This window comes from Cygnus olor, chromosome 3 (genome assembly GCF_009769625.2).
Source record: "Cygnus olor isolate bCygOlo1 chromosome 3, bCygOlo1.pri.v2, whole genome shotgun sequence".
NCBI classification, from domain to species: domain Eukaryota; kingdom Metazoa; phylum Chordata; class Aves; order Anseriformes; family Anatidae; genus Cygnus; species Cygnus olor.
In genome coordinates this window covers 49,728,238-49,749,958 of record NC_049171.1, presented here as the reverse complement: position 1 = coordinate 49,749,958, position 21,721 = coordinate 49,728,238, and the positions used below count along the sequence as shown (strand labels likewise).

The 21,721-nt window shown below is 39.3% G+C and overlaps 1 protein-coding gene across 1 annotated transcript in view; it reads left to right on the top strand.

The window, feature by feature from the left end:
- REV3L (REV3 like, DNA directed polymerase zeta catalytic subunit) overlaps window positions 1-21,721 on the top strand; it is a 125,144-nt gene that overhangs the window by 50,807 nt on the left and 52,616 nt on the right. Inside the window, 8 exon segments of the mRNA XM_040553862.1 lie at window positions 320-480; window positions 3,321-3,417; window positions 15,303-15,397; window positions 15,922-16,026; window positions 16,996-17,080; window positions 17,166-17,314; window positions 17,602-17,730; window positions 19,914-20,151. Coding sequence (XP_040409796.1) covers window positions 320-480; window positions 3,321-3,417; window positions 15,303-15,397; window positions 15,922-16,026; window positions 16,996-17,080; window positions 17,166-17,314; window positions 17,602-17,730; window positions 19,914-20,151 — 1,059 coding nt within the window.

Sequence of the window (21,721 nt, the reverse complement as noted above, 5' to 3'; positions counted from 1 at the left end):
TTTCCATGGACCACTGTAGCTTTGGACATGTTGCAAAAATAGTACATGGTATGATTTTTCTTCGGAGGTTTTGTTTTATTTTTTTGTTTGTTTGTTTTAAAGCTGGAGGATTTACAGCTCCTTTGTAATTTACACCCAGTGTTCATTACCAGGAGACATTTTTGTGGATCCATTATTGTGAAAACAAAGCTCTTAAGATTTACAACTAAAGCAAAATTTAAGAAGTTTACATACTTTATATTTTGGTAAAATCAGACGTCAATATTGTTGTACAGGAAACACAATTGTTGTTTTATGTTCTATTTGTTTTTAATTTTAGAGTATGTGAGCTTCTGCAAGGTGGAGCCATAATGAACAAATCTTACCAGCCTCATGAAGCCCATATTCCCTACCTCCTTCAACTCTTTATAGATTACAACTTATATGGAATGAATTTAATAAACCTGGCTGCTGTAAAATTCAGAAAGGCACGGAGGAAAGGTAAGGAGCTTTTTCTTAAGACTAAATAATTGTTCTGAAAGCTAAAAGCTAACATATCGAATAAAATGTCACTAGTTGTCGCATTCCTGCCATGGTTTGTGTCTGAATGGGTATCACATCTTGTTTCCTTATAATTTGTCTTCTGTGTCAAAACAAATTCCATGTGTAAAAATTCTGTTTTTGTATTTTTTTCCTTTTTGTGCCTGTGTATTGGGACTGGAGAAAAGACAATCTGAAATTAGATGCTATGTATCAAAAACCACATGTTCTGTCAGTAATGTCGCTTTGACCGTTTTCACAAGATGTTCATCACTCCTTTCAAGTTAGACATTTAAAACAAAAATTATCGTTTATAGTATTTGGTATTTGAATTTCTACAAAAGATGCATAGTAATTGTGTTTCTTTAATTTTACTGACATTTGTTTTTCATCCATATGCCAACTTCAATTCATTTTTTGCTGCAGTAGTGACTTTACAAAATTTTAGCTAGATTATAATCAATGTTCCGCTGTTTTTAATTGGAATGCTTCTGCTTGTACTAAGGTCATTTGCTCACTGTTGAAATTTGAGGTATAAATGTCTGAGCAATGGAGGTATTTTTCATTTTTTGTTTTAAAAATTAGCTTGGCATTTGGAATGTATACACTTGGATAAAACAAAAGATTGGTAAGAACATCCATAATTTTATCTAAATGCTTCAGTATAAAGGGGATGTAGCAGTAGGAAAAACATTATGTCTTTGGTACTTACATTTAGAAAAATAAATGTTGTTTTGTTAAATCATAATTGTTCTTACAGCTGAAGCAAGATTTTAAAAGAACAGTAAAGTACCTTTCTGTAAAAACAGGAAATGAATCATGCTGACTTTAATTCTTCCCATTATTCTTATGTATATATATCTAGACAGCAATAGATTACTCCGTGGAGTTTCATAACATCTAAAGAAAAATACTCTTTCCATACACAGCAGTAGGCCACACTTTTTTTGGTGGTGTCATAACTGTAGAAAATCAAAAGCTCAGCCACAGCATTTTCAGGACCTTCAGTCCTGAGAAAGTATAATCACTACCTGTCGTCTTCCAAACATCCAAAGTTTTGGATGACATTCTGGAGACACATAATCCAACTTATTAAATAGTTGCTCACATTGGTTTTCCATAGGCCTTCTTCCTTTCCCTTCCACGTGATAGGTGATAGAGATGTAAGCTGTTTATATTCTCATTCATCGTTTATTTAAGAATGAGAGACCTAGGCCTTGAATGGGGAGGAGAGCATGGAAGAGTAGTAGCAGGGGCTGAAACCATCGGACCTTAACTTCTTACAGGGGAGAATCCAAGAGGATAAAAACAAGAAACAGACTACCTTGTCCTCGCTTGATCAGATAATAGAAGCAGTGCTCCTCACAGGATTAATATTGCTTTGAGTGTCTCCACATCGTGCTTGTAGCCTGCCTCAGTTGGCTGTAGCCCCCAGGCAGAGGATTGCTATCTACTACCCCTAGCAGAGTGGCTAAGCAACAAAGGGGTTTGTCTCTGCTACAGCCTATAGGCAGTGCTGTTGAGAGGCCAGTCCTTGCACTGCAGACCTAAGAAGAGCCATCCCTTCCCAGCCCAGACCTGTCAGACTGGTGAAGAAGGCATGGTCTCTGTTTATGACTGGCACGCTTACCTGCCTGCTTGATAATTTCTGTGTCTTGGGTGTGTACATTCATTTTAGTCAACTGTAGTTTGTGCCATGCAGGCCGGGCTGAACTGTGTGTCCTAGATGGCAATATAAGCCTTTACCTAAATACGTGCAGCATATTTATTTTTCCTCCCTTGCAGACGATGATCTAAAAATCAGTTTGATGAGGAATAGAAACATCCATAATAAATCTGTTCCTAAATGTAAGTAGGCAGCATCAAAAGCCTGTTTCCAGTGCTATTTTTGTCACTTAGATGAGTAGACAGTTTTGAAGTCTGAGAGAGTTCAGCTGGTAAATTTGTAGTAACAGGAATACACAGATATAAGCTGATATAGCTGAGAAAATTCAAGGTTCAAGCAGGTCTTTTATGTTGAAGTGGGAGACTGAGTAATTTCTCAGGTTTTCTCCTCCAGTTTCCTCTCCAACCCCATTCCAGGGCTTTTTTCTTTCCTGTGCCACATCCTGTGTATATTGTCTTTCCTTCATCTGAAGAGCGAAGGTTCAGAAGGAGACCACGAGGGAGGTGGTAAATCTTCAAAGGGGACTTCTCCAGGATGACCTTGGAGCACACTTCCTTACACTGAAACCTCCAAGCGAGTGTTTTCTGTATTTGTAGGTCAGACAACGTCTGCCTTCACTGTAGTTTTCCACTTAACTTCTACCATGCCTCTACTTCTGGAATGTATTGTATTCTCTTTCAGCTCATGGATAAGAAAGAGGAAAAGCGTGAAGCAGAATTTAGTGTTTACTTTGGCTTCTAATTTCCATTGGGATCTGACCTGAGGACCCAGACACTTGGGAATCCTGAATTTTACTTAAGACTAAGCAATGATATACTAACGTACTCAAAAAATAAAAGCTAGAATTTAGCTTAAGATACGAGCAGATGACAGCAAATTCAATTCTAATAAAGTTGGTGTATTGAGAAAACTTCTCTCTTCTTGTGTGTGTCCACATCCAATTAAGAAAGCCAAGTCATTTCAATGGTAGTGTAGTTATTCTGAAGCCAGTATCATGCAGTGCAGTTCATTCTTCAGAAGCATTTTGGCTGATAATATTAAATAATAGTTGAAATTATGTAATTATATTTGTAAAAAAATTAAAACATTACTGAAGCATACGTTAATTAATTTCTCATACTATTTTTCTTTTTAGGTGATATATCAGGTGCAAGTAAACATCATAGAATTCATTTTGCAGAAAATTCAAACAGCACATCTTTCATTGAATGGGATGAAGATGAAATACCAAGGTCAGTGTGCCTAATTTTTTTAACATACACTGTATTTGCTCATTAGTAGCAACTTCTATGTACTACAGGGTTCCAGTCTCACATTTAAAGGAACCCTATATACAGGGTTTTATATGTTGGTTTTTGTTTTTGTTTTTGTTGTTTTTTTTTAAAAAGGCACTAAGGTGACACAGATGATCATTATTTTGTTTCTTAGTATTTTGTCCATCTGAGACTTTGTATCCTTGGTAAATGGTGGGGAGAATCTAACTGGGAGTTAACAATAACAATATATAAGGCAGATTCAGTTTTCTGTTTCTTAGAAAATATGTTTCTAGCTAACGACTTCTGATGAAAAGCTAAGCCAGTTTAAAAGTTACAGCGAATACTTACGCATCAGTTCACAGATTCTGTTTTTGTAATCACCCTTAACTAAGATGAATAGTGTACTGCCACTGTTGTAATTTGTCCATTTCAGATAGTAGCTATGTAAGAATCTCCGCGTAGAATTCTCATGCTTGTCTGCCATGCTCTTAATTTTTTCTAGACGTTTGGTAGTCTACAGCTTTTAACGGCTTTGCTTCTGTAAGAAAAAGCATGTATTTGTTTTTTGCAGTTGAGAGAGAGGGAGGGAGGGAGGGAGGGAAACAGCCAGTATCTGCTGCAACCCAAATTTGTGTAGTTTACCCGTAACAAGTCCATTTTTAAGCTACTTTTTAATGTTTGACATGTCCTTTTAAATACTCTGTCATCTAGTAGTCTTAGTCTTTGGGTAGTTCCTGTCATTCTTCCCTGAGCAGCTTATCAGGTTCAGCTGGGATCATTCACTTCCACAGAAGAAAGCAAGTCCTTTAAACCAGATTTCTTATCTTTCCAGTGTGTTAAAAACTTGAGTTTGTGCAATGTAGTGTCCGTTTCTATGATACTGCTACTCCTACTTTAAGGAGATTTTGAAACAACATTAATCTGATAGTTGTCTCATGGTTTTATTTGTGCTCAAGTAATAGCCATTTTTTCTTGGGCTATTACTTCTTGTGTTCTGGGCTTGTTACTTCATTCATAGCACGTTTCAACCTTTATCTGGCTAGGTTATGTGAGCCAAATTACTTGACCTTTTTTGTGGGTACAGAGGTGGATCATAACGTAGGCCAGAATTATCTGATGTGACTTGATGCATACGGGGGAAAGCAGAAAAAGAAAACAAATAGCTCTCCCTTGGCTGTCACACCCAAAGAGGGATGTGCCCAGTGCTGTAGGAGCCATGGGTGTCTCCTCTCCAGGCTCTCATGTTCATGGCTCTACACACAAGCCTTCTTTCCCCCTGCTTCCATGCTTTTGTGTATACAGCCAGGGGTGCAACACCTCACTTGTGCCATCCTATCTCCAGCTCTCACACACGCTTCAACAGTGGGATGTTAACGGTAATGGGGCAAATATCAAGCCTGTCTGTTTGTTCTTTTGCCAGTAGGAGTTTGTTCAAATGTGAAGCCTGCATACTACACACTATTACCTGTCCAGGGTTTATGTGGCAAGGTCTTGGAGGCAGGGGGCTGCAGGAGTGGCCTCTGTGAGCAGAGCAGAGCAGAGCAGCTGCCCCATGTCAGATCAGAGCCAGCTCCAGATGGCTTCAAGAGGGACCTGCTGCTTGCCAGAGCCGAGTCACAGGGAGTGACGCTGTGTGGGCCTCTGGGAGAGCAGATTGAAGAAAGGGGAAAAATACTGCAGCTGGGAGAGAGGAGTGAGAACCAGCCCTGCAGACCCCCAGGTCAGTGCAGCAGGAGGGCAGGAGGTGCTGCAGGCACACAGCAGCAGTTCCCCTGCGGCCTGTGGAGAGGCCCCTGGTGGAGCAGGCTGTCCCCTTGCAGCCCATGGATCCCACATGGAGCAGATCTCCACGCTGCAGCACGTGGAGGAGCAGTTTGTTCCTGAAGGACAGCACCCCACAGCATGGGCCCACGTTGGAGGCGTCTTGAAGACCCCACACTGGAGCCAAGGGCAGAGAGTGACCGTGAAGGAGCATTGGAAACGAAGCGTTAGGGGCTGACCACAGCCCCCATTCCCCATTTCCCTGCGCCACATTGGGGGCGGATGTAGAAGAGGGTGAATGGGGGGAAGGTGTTCTTAGTTTGTTTTTAGTTTCTCACTGTTCTAGCCTACTAGCAATAAATTATATTAATCTCCCTATGCTGAATGTGTTTTGCCTGTGATGATAATTGGTGAGTGATCTCCCTGTCCTTATCTCAGCTACTGAGCCCTTTCCATCATATTTTCTCCCTCTTTTTTCTTTGAGCAGGGGGAGTGAGAGAGTGGTTGTGGTGGAGTTCAGCTGCCCAGCAGGGTAAAACCACCACAATACCAAACAAATTCTCTTTAGTGCGTTATGCAATGATACTGGTAGTTCTCTCCCTGACATCTTTTATAGTCTCATTTACCATGTCACTTTGTCTCTCAGTCGTTTTAGGATTCATTAGTACAAGATGTTTCTCCTCTTCCTTTTTTTTTTCCAAGTGGTAATATTCTAGTTGGAATCTCTTATAAGTTCACATAGGGTCTTGTATCCCATTTTTTAATTTCATCGTATTTCTCTTATTCTAGTTCTCAGTTATTCAGTTCTTGTTTTATGATACTATGATCTGGCAATGTATCCAGTATATCTACCAGACTGTCTTATCAGCATATTTCATTAGTACGTTTCTGGATTTCCTGACAACAATATTAATGAGATGAGAAATAAACTCAGTCCCATAAACTGATCCATATTCCATGCTAAGAATTTTTTTATCAACCCTGCTGTCTTTTTTGTATAACCAGTAGGAATTTCGCCTTTAGCCAGCTTTTTACTTGCTTTAATAATTTAGGAACTAATTTACATCTCCTCCAACTTAAATTGCTTCCCATTTGATACTGTGTCAAACATTCCTTTGTCTAGAAAATTAATTATTTTATTAAGGGTTTTCTAGCATGACTGTCTTCCATGTGCTATAGGATGTACATGTCACTGCAAAGTAACAAACCTAATCTCTTTTCTGTTCATGATTTTGCTTTATTCTAAATGTATACAAAATTATTTGCCTAATTTCTCCTGGATTAATTATGGGAGACATCAACTTAAAACAGTGTTCTTGTCATTATAGCCATATTGTAGTTTGTCTCAATTTCAGTTTGCCTTCCTACTTCATTTCCTTTAAAATTCTGAAAACTTCCATCTGCATTAGTTTAGTGGGCCCGTAAGCATTATGATCAACCTTGCTGAGGGATAGATCTGACCCAGATGGTATAGGAGATGTCTATCCCAGAAAACCCTTGTAGTTGTTACCTAAAATGATTGTGACTCAGGTTTTTTCCATGCCGTTTTATTCTTGTATTCTACATTACTGCTGGATACATGTAAAGGTGTCCTGCCTTTTCTTCTGTTCTTCCTTAACAAAGTATGTTCTATACTCCAAACATTAGTTTTCTGTGTATAGCTATATCAACAGCTGTATTAGTATGTACTTTGTTGTGCACTGCCAGCACAGTCCCTTCGTGTTATTATTCAGTCATCTTGAAGAGTTCAAGTTAAATATTTAAGTGCTTTGTGAATTGTTGAGCACAAAGTTTTTACTTACTGTATTTCACCATTTGAATGCTTGCAGCCATACTTGGAGTTTACATGTCAGTACTGAACTCTTAAGTCTTTGCTCTTCATTTGTATCATATTAGAAGATCTCATGAATCTGTCACACCTATACGTATTTTAGGTTGTTAGCTGGTCTTTCAAGAAAAAGCAAAAGGGGAAAACTGAGTCAAATGTTGTTTGAGACCACAAAATTTATAGGGCTGCCTTGTATTAATGATGGGGATATCTGTTTAGAATCATTATTCTTGGTATTGCATACATTCAGAATCAGTCTTAGAGATAAATTCTAGCATGTATCTGCCAAGTCCTTGCTGCAGGTGATACCAAGTTCTCTGATTTGACCAAGCTGTGCCAGTGATTTGTCATTTCTTGACTTTGTGGTACAGTATAGTAAATAGTTGAATCTGGTGCCTGGTATTTAATATACAAAACATTACTCAGAATTTATGTATGTAACATTAGCAGCATTTTGCGTGAGTAAATGCCAGCGGTGAATTCTTATTTCAGAAAAAAAATTGAGAACCGTGCCAAAGTTTCTTGGTGACTGAACTCAACTCCTCAGTGCTAGGTAGCACCTTGCTACTGTACCGCTTCTCCAGAACACCATTAACCCTGCCATGTTCTGTCTTGCTTCTGGTAAATACCTGAATTACTAATGACTAACTTGCTGTTATTGTTAGCTTACTTTATTAAGCCAGGGGTAGTTTTTTTAATCTAATTCTGGAGTAATTCTGTTATGAAGTAGACAGATGTCCAAAGCCAGTAGTGCCCAGGAATCTCTGATGTTGTAAGGTTTTTAGGTATGATACGTGCCAGGGTTATCAGAACGGAACCTGCAAGGCCCACCAAAAAATAGGCAGTAGTCACCTGAACCTGACAGTGCTATCCAACAGCTTTGACAAGAGGAATTCTTCATATGGGACACATTTTTGTTTATCTGTCAGGTAGCTGATAATAAATGATGAAACACTTCCATGGGTTCCAGTGAGGACTTTCTGGTAAACATCAGGCTTGGAGTGATCTGACAGTCAAGTCTACCACTTGGACATGGTGTGTTAAAAGCAGAACAATTGGCGGGATGTTTTTTGAGAAAAGCTTTCTTTTTTAAATCCTAGATCTGCTACTGAACTCTATTTTATGTGGAAGTGGAGAGATCTGACAAATAACACTATTGTGCAGTCTAGCAGTTATATAATGTTAAAGATTTCTACTAGTTTTCTGGCTGACATAATTGCTTTTCTCACTTGTCAGAATGTACATGTTTTTATTTAGCCACTTGGCTTTTAGCAAAATACGTATATTATTCAAGTCATTGGAACAGCTGCAGACAAAGAAAGTTTTTCTTCCATGAACAGAATATGAAATAATAAAATTACTATGTGAAAGGGTAGAGTCCTTGTCAGTGCAGTTGAGTGACATCTCAGGTCCTCTGTGGGATTCATTTTATGTCTGCTATCCTCAGTTTAACATTATAAATATCTGAGACAGTCATCACAGAACTCATTTCCCTAGCCTGTCATTAATATTGGTGAATTAAGTTACTGACCTTGATGTCCATTCTTCAAGGTTTTTGAGGGCTTTGATCTAGTAAACTGTAGTGGGTAGTTTTTTAATACTGTGTCAATTCTTGCTTTAGTTCAATGTCTCAGCACCTGAGGAATCAAACCTTGGTACTTTCTTTGAGTACAGTGAGCTCAGCTTTCATCCTACATTGTTATTATGGCAGTGGATAGTGCCAACAAGCTTCTACTTTCCTCAAAAATTAGGATCATTCTCTTTAGCCTCTCTGCCTCGTCTCAAAATAATTACAGAATCACAGAATCGTCTAGGTTGGAAGAGACCTCCAAGATCACCCAGTCCAACCTCTGACCTAACACTAACAAGTCCTTCACTAAACCATATCACTGAGCTCTACATCTAAACGTCTCTTAAAGACCTTCAGGGACGGTGACTCAACCACTTCCCTGGGCAGCCCATTCCAATGCCTAACAACCCTTTCGGTAAAGAAGTTTTTCCTAATATCCAACCTAAACCTCCCCTGGCGCAACTTGAGCCCATTCCCCCTCGTCCTGTCACCAGGCACGTGGGAGAATAGACCAACCCCCACCTCGCTACAGCCTCCTTTAATGTACCTATAGAGAGTGATAAGGTTGCCCCTGAGCCTCCTCTTCTCCAGGCTGAACAATCCCAGCTCCCTCAGCCGCTCCTCGTAAGACTTGTTCTCCAGACCCCTCACCAGCTTTGTTGTCCTTCTCTGGGCTCTCTCGAGCACCTCCATGTCCTTCTTGTAGCGAGGGGCCCAAAACTGAACACAGTACTTGAGGTGCGGCCTCACCAGAGCCGAGTACAGGGGGACAATCACTTCCCTAGACCTGCTGGCCACACTGCTTCTTATACAAGCCAGGATACTGTTGGCCTTCTTGGCCACCTGAGCACACTGCTGGCTCATCTTCAGCCAACTATCCACCAATACTCCCAGGTCCTTCTCTGGCAGGCAGCTTTCTAACCACTCATCTCCCAGCCTGTAGCTCTGCTTGGGGTTGTTGTACCCCAGGTGCAGGACCCGGCACTTGGCCTTGTTGAGCTTCGTACAGTTGGCCTCAGCCCATCGGTCCAGCCTATCCAGATCCTCCTGCAGAGCCTTCCAGCCCTCGAGCAGATCGACACACGCACCTAACTTGGTGTCATCTGCAAACTTACTGAGGGTGCACTCAATCCCCTCATCCAGATCATCGATAAAGATATGAAAGAGGACTGGCCCCAGCACTGAGCCTTGGGGGACGCCGCTAGTGACCGGCCTCCAACTGGATTTGACTCCATTCACCACGACTCTTTGGGCCCAGCCATCCAGCCAGTTTTTAGCCCAACGAAGCGTATGCCAGTCCAAGCCATGAGCAGCCAGTTTCTTCAGGAGAATGTTGTGGGAAACGGTGTCAAAAGCCTTACTGAAATCAAGGTAGACCACATCCACAGCCTTTCCCTCATCCACTAAGCATGTCACTTTGTCATAGAAGGAGGTCAGGTTCGTCAAGCAGGACCTGCCTTTCATAAACCCATGCTGACTGGGCCTGATCGCCTGGTTACCCTGTAAGTGCCGTGTGATGACACTCAAGATAATCTGCTCCATGAGCTTCCCTGGCAATTGATTTGGAGCTTAGTTACAAAGGTACAATGGATTTGTATTTCCATTTTTCAGCATAGTCTGCAGGTATAAAAGGGAATTTTAAATGAATTAATTTGAATATCTCTAGTAGTCTAGACATGGCAACACAATGTTTAGCACCCATGATTTATCTTGCTTCTCATCAGAGTAAACTTCATTCTTGTACAGATAGGTTGCCTCCAATCCTGTGCTCCTCCTCGGTTAAGCCTGCCTTTCATACATGTGTATTACAGGTTGTGTCTTGTGAACAATTCTATCTACGTTCTGTTTTACAAAATGAAACCTAGATGATATGAAAAGTGTTGGCTGGGACATGGTAAATCTTATTTTCTAACCTTGTTTTAGTAGCGAGATTCTCAAACCATGATTTTGAGATTACATTGACATTGTCTTTTTCATATGGTATAAGCCCAATGATTGGTCTTATGTATCCATAGGGCAATCTGTGATGAACAGATCACTTTGAGAATCTTCCAAGTCATAATTGCTAATCATCTAAAGTAGTTCATGTGTTCAACTGGCGAAAATTAGGAGACTGGATATTTTCTGGCATTTTCATGCTGTCTTCTCACCTGGTAATTGCAGCCTTATAGCTGCTCAGGATATGTGATTTGATTTAGGAGTATTGGGAGATGCAGTGACATGTGACATGAAAAGTGTGCATTCTGATCATATTGTGGACTCGTTTCTCAATTCATAATGTGACTGGGAGGGAAGGGAAATGATGGCAATGGATAGTCCTTATGTATGCATTAGGGCATGGGCAGTCTGCTTCAGGTAGAAGTCTGAGCTGCTTTGATTTAGGAGTTCTATGATCTATTTTTTTAATTACCACAAAAGGTCTGAACCAATACTGCTGACTGGAGGGATTGGTAATCATATGTTAATATGTATCTTACAGTCATTAATGAATTCTACATAGGTGCTGCACTGCTTCTGCTGGACTGCTTTTTGATGTTTAAAATAAAGAAATGTCCTGCTCTGCATTCTTTTCCTCTAACAGAGCAAAAACCAAAACCAAAAGAAAAATGCAATAAATTTGCAATATTACATTTATGGTACTAAGGCAACCGCAAAACTTGACATCACAAATTTTAAAAGTATGGCTGCCCAGAAATTATTCTGCAAACTTTTTCTCTCAGCTTTTAAATGATGTTCTTTCAAAATATTAAGTGTCTACCAATTTCTAAAAATTTACTTTCATGATACCTATTCCTTTTTTCTTATCCTTCATTTTGGTTCTGTTTCTCATTTTTGTAGTATGTATAATACAGGGTTTCAGTTCCCAATAGCATTTCCCTTGTTATAATGTAATACAAGAGGAGAGCAAGGATGATTCTTGGAAGCTGAGTCTGCTGTAGACAGGTTGAGGTTATCACAGAAAACACCATCAGCCTACTGTAGAAGAATATTTTTTCCTTACCCGAGAAGTCACGTTATGCATCAGGTGACCAACCGAACTAGAGCTTTGCATTACTGTGATACATGGACAGAATCAATGACCAAATAACTATATATCTCCTTTCAGTGCTCTCTGTCTTTACACCCATAAATGCCAATATTTTAAGATTACTTAAGACTTGTTTAATTTTCTGCTTAAAACTCTAACACTGGTTTTATTTCCATCTTGTCATGCAGTTCTTTGCCTAAACAAAGCTACCAAGCTGTAAGTGTATAGAAATGAGACTTAAATAAAATAGAAAAGATGAACTGTTTCAGAACTTCATTCTTTTATGTTTAAAAATAATTTTCTTATTTACTTAGAAGGTCTCAGTGTTCTCCCCAGCAATGCAGGAAGCTATTTCTGCATTATGCAAAATGCAGTTGATATTTCAACTGATAATATTTCTTCATAGGTTGATAAATATATACAGGAGTAATAAAGTAGTTATAGCCTAACAATTTCAGTTTTCCCTCTACATAATAGTGTGATCTAACAGTCTTACTAGGAAAAGAATTTGTTTTCCAGTGCCTTTCTTAATCTTTATGTAGTTCCTAGGTTGGCTTTCTGGGCTGCAAGTGCACATTGCTGGCTCATGTTATGTTTCTCATCAAGCATCTCCCACACCCTCACGAGTGCTTCTCTGCAGGCATGCTCTCAATCCATTTTCTGACCAGCCTGTATTTGTGCTTGGGATTGCCCCGGCCCAGGTGCAGGACTTTGCATTGGGCGTTGTAGAATTTTGTGAGTTTTGCACAGGCCCACCTCTCAAGCCTGTCATGGTCCTTGCGAATGGCATCCCTTCCTTCCAGCATGTTGACTGCACCAGACTGCTTGGGGTTATCAGCAAACTTGCTGAGGGTGCACTCAATCCCACTGTTCATGCCAACAACAAAGGTGTTAAACAGTGCTGGTCCCAATACTGACCCCTGAGGAACACCACTCATCACTGATCTCCACCTGGACATCAAGCCATTAACCACAACTCTTTGAGTGTGACCATGCATCCAATTCCTTATCCACCAGGTGGTCCATCAAATCAGATGGATAACGGTCCATCCATCAAATCCAAGTCTCTCCAATTTGGAGACAAGGGTGTCACACAGGACAATGTCAAACGTTGCACAAGTCCACATAGGTGAGGTCAGTTGCTTTTTCCTTATCCACCATCAGTGTAGCCATGTTGTAGAAGGCCATCAGATTTGTCAGGCACAATTTGCTCTTAGTGAAGCCATGTTGGCTGTCACCAATCACCTCTTGGTTTTCCATCTGCCATAGCATAGTTTCCAGAAGGATCTGCTCCACAGTCTTGCCAGGCACAGAGGTGAGACTGACTCACCTGTAGTTCCCTGGTTCTTCCTATTTTCCCCTTTTACAGTCAGTGGGAAGTTCACTGGACTGCCCTGACTTCTCAAATACAATGGAGAGTGGCTTAGCAACTTCATCCACCAGTTCCCTCAGGACCCTTGGATGCATCTCATCAGGTCCCGTGGACGTGTGAACCTTCAGGTTCTTTAGATGGTCCCAAAGCTGGTGTTCTTCTACAGTGTGCAGTTCTTCATTCTCCTAGTCTCTGCCTTTGCCTTCTGCAGCTTGGGTGATGTGGCTAGAGCACTTGCCAGTGAAGACCGAGGCAGAAAAGTCATTGAGTACCTCAGTCTTTTCCATATTCTGGGTAACCAGGTTTTCCGTTTCCTTCCAGTGAGGGCCCACATTTTCCCTAGTTTTCCTTTTATCGCTGATGTACTTACAGAAGCCTTTTTTGTTGCCATTGACATCCCTAGACAGATTTAGTTCTATCAGGGCTTTAGCTTTCCTAACCTGATCCCTGGCTGCTCGGACAATTTCTCTGTATCCCTCCCAGGCTGCCTGTCCTTGCTTCCACCCTCTGTAGGCCTCCTGTTTCTGTTTGAGTTTGGCTAGGAGCTCCTTGTTCATCCATGCATGCCCTAAGGGTCTTTAACTCCTCCATTTCACAGTCACTGCAGCCAAGACTGCACTTGAGCTTCACATTCCCCACGAGCCTTGTTGGTGAGAACAAGGCCCAGCATGGCAGCTCTCCTTGTTGGCTCCTCTGTCACTTGGAAGTTATCACCAACGCATTCCAGGAACCTGCTGGATTGCTTATGTCCTGCTGTGTTGTCCCTCCAACAGATACTGGAGTGGTTAAGGTCCCTCATTAGGACCAAGGCTTGTGAATGTGAGGCTGCTCCTATGTGTCTATAGAAGACCTTATCTATAGATAGCCCTCTTAATTTATCCCACTCCCCACACCCTTTTCTTCTTTTGAAGACAATATCTTAGCCTTTGCCCTTTGGGCAGTAGGACCTCAGTTTGTAGAGGAAAGGATTGTTCTCCTGGGGGAACCCTGGAAAGCTGGGGGCCAGAAGAAAGTGAGACAAAAGAAATGTTGCACGTGTTTGGAAGTATTCCTTCATTTGGCAATTCACTTACATCATGGACTGTAGGCAGGTCTTTGCATGGGCTGTTTTCTGAGAAGTCGTCAGAATTTTGCTCTTAAAACATATGCGGTATGTCTAAGCAGTTTAATTTTACCTTTCTTTCAATTTTCTAGATAGCTTAATACTTCATTTTCAGAGAAGGTGGCAGGGCTATCTGGCTTTTAAATACACCTGCTGCCTCTTTGCACTATACTTCCTTCTATTCAGAGCTTACAGAGAGGATTGGAAATACTGATGAATTATATCTTAGATTCTACACTGAAATTCTTGAGCCTGTGTTGTTGTTGTTAGAGAATACATGCAGATGTTGGAAGTAACGAGATAATTAACCTAGACAGAGGATCTTAAAGATTATCGTATTTTAATTAAAGAATAGCCTATTTTAGTTGTAGATAGCATTAGAAGGATTTTCTCTGTTTCCCTAAAAGTTTGCCAAGGGTAAACAGACTTTGACATAAACCTGAGAGGTTTCTCTTTCTTAGCCTTCTCCATGGACTTTTTAAATTTAGCTCACTGACAGCAACAGGTGGAAGGCCACTGACCTTAACAGATATGTCACTGAAAAGGAAGATGATCAGATCACTACACGATAAGCTTAAATCTGTTTCTTGTATTTTAAGTCTTTACCAAGCTAGTTATCCCTAGTTGTGCTTATGTTTGGGATGCTAATACTCAGGTCATATTTACTAGGCTTTCCCCAGGCACACGCCCCACCCCCTAAATAAAAAGTAGGTTGTGAAAAATAAACATTTTTTGCTTCACTTCCCTTAGTAGGAAGTCTTACACTGTTTTGATTGCTCTGAACTGTGAACAAGGAAGGAAAGTTCTTCCTGATACTTCTTCTGGATATAAGGTTATGCTAACACAGGTGATCTATTGGCTGAGAGTTCTACAGACCATTTCATACTGTATTTGATGAGGAGAACGTTATTATAAATGCTGTAGTATTTAGTATTGTTTACCACTTCTTTCTCTTCTTCCCACCAAAGAAGAAGTGTAATCCCTTTAAACTGAAGAGACAAATTCCCCATCTAATTAGATTTGGATATAACCATTAATTTAAGACTTCACAGGTGAGGATGAGAACTGGTAATTCTGTATTCATTTACTCATCCTCATCCCCTGTGAAATACTTTAGATGTTAGTTAAAAAACAGTGATGATGAATGTTTTAAAATCAACATACTGATAAAATTAACTGACGTTATTTATGTTGTCACAGTTCTTTAATGTTGAAAGGTGTTGAGCCACAAAGTACCTGTGAATTGGAGGTGGATGCAGTAGCTGCTGACATTTTAAATCAACTGGATATTGAAGGTGAAGTATCAATAACTTTGCCCATAAAATATTTTAAAACAACTGTATTGTCATCTCTTTGTTAGGTTCAGTTTAGTTAAGCCACAGTCCAGATTCCAGATTTCAGTATTAGTGATATGCTAATGTATAACATTTCTAAAGTTAAAAAAAAATAAAGAAGAAAGCAGATTTTGAATATAGTTTATTTTCAGAGCAATACAAAAAGGGTTTTGTTAATGTATAACAGAAGGCTTCAGACCTATGAGTAAAATACCGATATCAGGTACGAGTACATATACATACACAGACGAATTTGGTGAGAAGACCAGCAAAACCTAAAGAATTTTCTAGAAGCAATTAGGAGTTTTATGCCATAACTTGCATAACACTGAATCCTTGAGTAAGGCAAGAATCGCAGTAAAAATAATAACAGGTTAGAATGACAAAAGAGGTGGAAAGTCTTTTTTTTTTTTTTTTAGTCTGGGGGAAAGAATGCATTTCAACATGTTGACAGACTTCTCTTCATGTGTTATTGTGTACTTCAGCCCAGATTGGCAGAAACCCTGGTTTGCAAGCTATATGGGAAGATGAGAAGCAGCGACGGAGAGAGAAATGTGAATCTTCTCAGATTAAGACACCAGATTCACAAGGTAAAAAAATAAAAATAAAAACATCACCAAACATATATTATGTAGCTGTTTATCAAAAAATTTGAATGAGAAACAAGCAGGAGGTAGAACTGAAAGCAGTGTGTCAAATTTCAAAGCTTTTTAGATGTACTGTTTTGCTGCTCCAAGTTTACTGATTGACCAGGATGTGTATTCCAGATTTAAAAGTAAGATACAAAACTTTGCCTAAAAGCATCTTGATTCAGCTAGCTGCAGACCATTTTGCAGGATAAATGGTGATGACAATTAAGATTGTGTGCTCTGGATGGAAAATATTTAAATGTTTAAATACTGGCAAAATTAAATCTCTTATCCTGAAGCTTTCTATGGTAGTTTATGCATAAGGCCAGTTCCTTTGAAATAAAGCTAAGGTGATGTTAGATGAAAATCATAGAAGGATAGAGAAATCCCTTATTTTTATGTAAAATTCATTGCACAGGGAAGACTGTGCTCTGCAAATTAATTGTATAATGAACAAGACTATTCTCTGTAGAACCTAGGCCTTGTTTCTTTTAAAATATGAATGATATTTGGCAAGCAAGTCAGAGGACTGCAAGAAGGAAAAAGATAGGTTTCTGGCTGAGGCAAACTGCTTTCTGATCGCTTTTTGTTCCTGTGTTTCTCTGTAATTCTATTCAGGCTTCATAAACCAGAATTTTCAAAATTGTTCACTGATTAAGTAGTCTTTTCTTGGATGCTCACCTTGATGTAATTGCCACATGATTTTTAGATGCTGTTAATACTTGCAGTTGAAAATGAGATCAGTGGGAGTAGATGAAGTATTTTCAAGTTTTTAAATACACTTGAAAAATCAGCCCTCAAATTTGACACTTAAAATTAGCGGACACTTCCACTTTGAGCTATTTCCTAGTAGAATTAGGAATTTTAGCCTCTCTCTGTGTTGGTAGGCCCAAGTAAAAGTGAATAACATATCTTTTTTAAATTTTAAAGACCGTGGATTTGTGCCAGCAACAGAGAGTGAAAAATATTTTCAGAAGAGACTTAAAGAAATCCTCAAGCAAAATGACTTCTCTGTGTAAGTGCTTAGCCATTTGCCATAAACTATAGTATTCTGTGTAAACCTTAAATATGCATTTAAAAATTGGTTTTCAATTAACTAGAACGTTGTCAGGATCAGTGGACTACAGTAATGGATCAGAGGAGTTCTCTGCTGAGCTAACACTACATTCTGAGGTACTTTCTCCTGAAGCCTTTCAGTGTACACCAGCTAATATGGTAGAAGTGCATAAAGATAAAAAGATGAACAAAGGTGAGTATTTTTAATAGCATAATTGCTTAGGCGTAAATCTATGTCATGCTTTGGCTGTATATGCTATTAGCAGAAGCTAAGGAAGATTTGATTGTCAAGTATGAAAAAACCTCTGAAGAGTAGTTTCACTTTTATTTTGTTGTTAGAGTAAGCGTTTTAAAAATTGCTACAGCAAATAATGGAAACATACTTGAATAGTAAAATCCATTTTAAGTAGTTTGCTTTCATACTGTATTGATGTCTGTGACTGAAGTTTTATCCTTTTGCTTTTTGTTTTTCCTTTAAAGAATCTAATAGGATGCATACTGATAAAGAAGAGGAAGCACTTATTAATGAAGAAGCAATTTTAAACATTGTGGAGAATAGTCAGAGTTTTCATCATTTGTCTCAAAGACTGAGTCAGACTACAGTTTTTAGTGAGTATAATTGGAATGTCTTTTCTTCTGGGCTGTTTTTATTGTTCCACAGTCTTCATTGTGCTCTCTTACCCTACTGGTTGTGAAAGGAAGTATTTTATCTCACAGAATTTGTCAAGCGAATAGAAACTTCACCTCCGCCACCACAAAAACATCTTATTTTCTAATAATGTCACCGGTACAGTGTGTTTGTAGAAGCTACTGTGCTTTACTGGTTAAGTAAGCCTGTCCTCTTGACGGGTCAGCTCAACGCAGCCTCTTGGAGGGTAGTACTCTTCCTTATGCTCCTTGGATTGTAGGACTAAAACTATTAGACTAAACAGGATTTTGACTGTCTGTCAATGATATTCTTGCAGTTACCATGTCTTTTTCACAGTAATGGTAGAGAACATGCTCATGGGCTGTCTTTAGAATTTCTGCTGTCTGGGGATACTGGGCTATAGTAGGCTGATAATGAGAGGCAAATTACAGAAGAAATATTTCCCAAAATGTATGGATACAAAAGAATGGTTGAAAGCAAAGAAACGAGAACAATAAAATATTAAAGAGAAGGAGAGAGACCATGACAGCAAACAAACATGAGTGGCATGAGGGGAAAACAATAATAGAATAGCACTACAAAGGAACTTGCATGGAAAGTTACTTCAGGTAGAAATACTATAGGGGAAACAAAAGGTACATAGTTCATGCTATTCTATGTATATTCTAAGAAGGTACATGGAAGCTGACAAACATATGCACTGATTTTTGTAGTGAAAAGGTTATTTCGAGAGGTTGAGAAATGGCTAAAATTATATGGATGTGTCCTGTGTCTGTGTGTTTGAGTTGCTCAACCAAATAGGGCTGTTGAAAGGAGCATTTTTTTCCAGTGGGTAGGGAACCAGATGGAAATCTTATGCCTTATTTTTTTGTTTCTTTTTCTTTCCTTTTATCTTTTTATCATGTGGCTACTAATGGCTGGTGTCTCATGTTACCATCAGTTTCTCATGTTCCTTCATAGCATGGACTAGTCTTTACTATGCCTTTGTAGAGTCAAAGTGCCATAGGGGCTGTGAAACACACTACTTCTGCTGGTGTGAAATCTATAATAATGTTTACATTAATGGGAAGTCAAGTTTGGAGGTTAATGACAGGCCTTATGAAGGGCAAAGAAGGCAAGAAAAGAAAGTGAAGTTTTATTCAGAACTCCAGCCAAGGCTATGTTTTCCATTCTAAATGATAGTGTGGTGTCTTGTGAAGCCTTTGTAAAGCTTGGAAAATGCCTTCCTCACAGATACTGAGACCTATATGATTCTCAGGATCACTGTAAATCATTATATTTCCTGAGGAAAGAAAATAGACATTGTAGTTCTTCAGCCAGAGGAAAAGGAGAGAGAAGTAAAAAGATGCCTAATAGACTGGAGACCATAAATTGATGATGCGGTCAAATCAAAGGTAAGCAGGAGGAGAGTGATAGAAAAATTATGACTTGGAATGATGCTTAAGAAATAAAAATGAAGAATGAGAAAACATGCGTGAGTTAGTATAAACTCAGTTCAGACAAAGCAAATCAAAAATACGATATAAGGGACGAATGAAATCAGATGAACTTTTGGTGTGAAATAAAGGAACACAGAAATAGAGTAGGTTGCAGTAGCAAGAAAGGGGAGATGAAGTTAAGCAATAACAAAAGGAAAGAAGGACCAGTCAGTAAAAATCAGCACCATCCTTCATGAGATGCAGTGATTGAAAGTCTTCAAGCAACACAGAGAAGTGCCCAACAAAGCTTAGCGCAGCCATTGAAATGGAGAGAGCAAGAGAAGGCAAGGATGCTTCAGAAGCTGGCACGCATGCTGAAATGAAAGGGGAGAGTGAGGCTTTACTGAACAAGGGGAGGTATAGGAGGGTGGAGGCCAAGAGAAGTGCTTCCATTAAATCCTACTGCAGTTGGAACAGAAGGGCAGAAATAAAATAAAGATTGTCAGTATTCTAGATAAAGAGCTAGAAAACACAACAAATGGTAAAACTGTAAAAATAAGACAAGTATGAAAAGTGCTTTGTTTCTGTAGCCACCTTGCTTTGGACAGTAGCAAGCTAGTAGATTTTTAAATGTTGTAGGTTTTGTTTTGTTTTACCAGGAGAGTATAACTAGTCATTTACAAGTAGAAAAAAATATAAATTGTGTTTGGGGACTCTTTCTGCAGTGAACAGTAGTGCTGATGAGGCCATGATTGATCTATTGGCTGGTTTGGAGAGTGATGGCTATCAGATGGGACATCACAAAACACTCTCTCACCATCATTCTCTTGGAAGCTGTCGAAATTCTCAGAACAGTGATGATGAAGAAAATGAGCCACAGCGCGAGAAAGAGGAAATGGAACTTAGCTTGGTAATGTCGCAAAGGTGGGACAGTAGCATTGAAGAGCCTGGGCCAAAAAGGAGGTATATATGTGATTTTCTTTCTTAATGTGTTCTTTTCTGCCACATCCTTTCTTCCTCCTCTCCTTTCCCCTCCTCACCCCCCCCCATTTTCAAGTGTGCTAATGTGAACTGTAGAGGTGTCTCTGTTGAAAGCATTGAAAAAAATTATGCAGATCTTGGGACCGAGTACAGTTGTGCAGCTGATGCTGTGACTCACCAGTTTCATATTGCAGATATAGGTGAAATGTTTAGGTTTGACTAGATGTAAGCTTCTAGCTTGCTGTTTGAGGAAAAATTGAGTAGTGTGGGTTTTTTTTCTACAAGTCCAGATAAGAAAATTTTAGTTGTAACCTCTTTTTAAAGTCACACCATGAATATAGGACAAATGTAAGGTGTATTTCGTGCATGTGCCTTAACTTTCATTAAAGTGAATGTTTAAGGAACATTCTTGCAAAGACTGACCTGACCCAGAATGGGTGTTCTTCTCAGAACACCCATTTGTTTCCATGCTCAAAGCTTAAATTGAAACATGAATGTTGCTCGCTTTGTTGGACTGCTAAAGGTCAGCAGCTTGAATATTTTTAAGGCCAAGATTCTTGGAACACCTTCTCAGGTTGTAATGACATTTTGTAGTCTACACTGATGACTGTTGAAAGAAGCTATATCCAGTTTCTCTTCACTCATGCTTTAGGCAGACCTTCTGGTATTTATAATTCTATTTGAGAGATGACAAACTTAACAGATGTAACATTTTGATATTTTTTTAATAGAAAATCACAATTATACTATGATTCAGAGAGCAAGAGAGGCATAGAAATATTGAATCTTTTGTTTTGTGAAGGCATGCAGAAAGTTGTAACAGAATCCAGTTAGATCATTAGTCTCCTAGTTCTAGAGATACTTCATCTTTAAAGTAACTTTTCCTATTTGACCTTTACTTTCTTTTTTTTTTTTCCTCAGTACTCTGGAAAGTTGAAATTTCCAGAATCTAAAACACTTAACATTAGTCTTCAGTTTAGTGGCAGTATTTGTGTAAAACTAGCCTGTATCTTGCAGAATTTATTAGCTTGGGCACGGCTCTCTATAGGCATGTCTGTACAATTTCTGTAGTCAAGTAGATCCTGAAGCAATTAACTGTTTTTATACGATAAAGAATCCAACTTAAAAACTCATCAGACATGATGAGTTGGCTCATGAGTAACTTGCTCGTGTATGCCTACATCTTCATCTCAGACAGAAAGCACTAGGGAGAATGTACATAGCAAGTGCTTCCACACAGAGTCAGCTGATATCTAGAGGGAGTTACAAGCTTTGCTTCAGTGTGATCTCTTCAGAATTTGGACTGACTTCAGAAGAGAGCATGGGTATCTCAGCCCCCTGTATGATTCTGGTCATGCATGAAGAACCAGTTTGAGTCTGACGATGGATCCAACCCGATTCTGCTCATGGTTCATTCTATTTGTGCTGCTTCTTAATGCATGCATACATACTATGACTTTTTGTTATTGGAAATCCACAAATCTTCCATTATATCAAATAATACATCACAACACCCTAGTGACTAAATTAAACAGTTTGGATTTGACTTGTG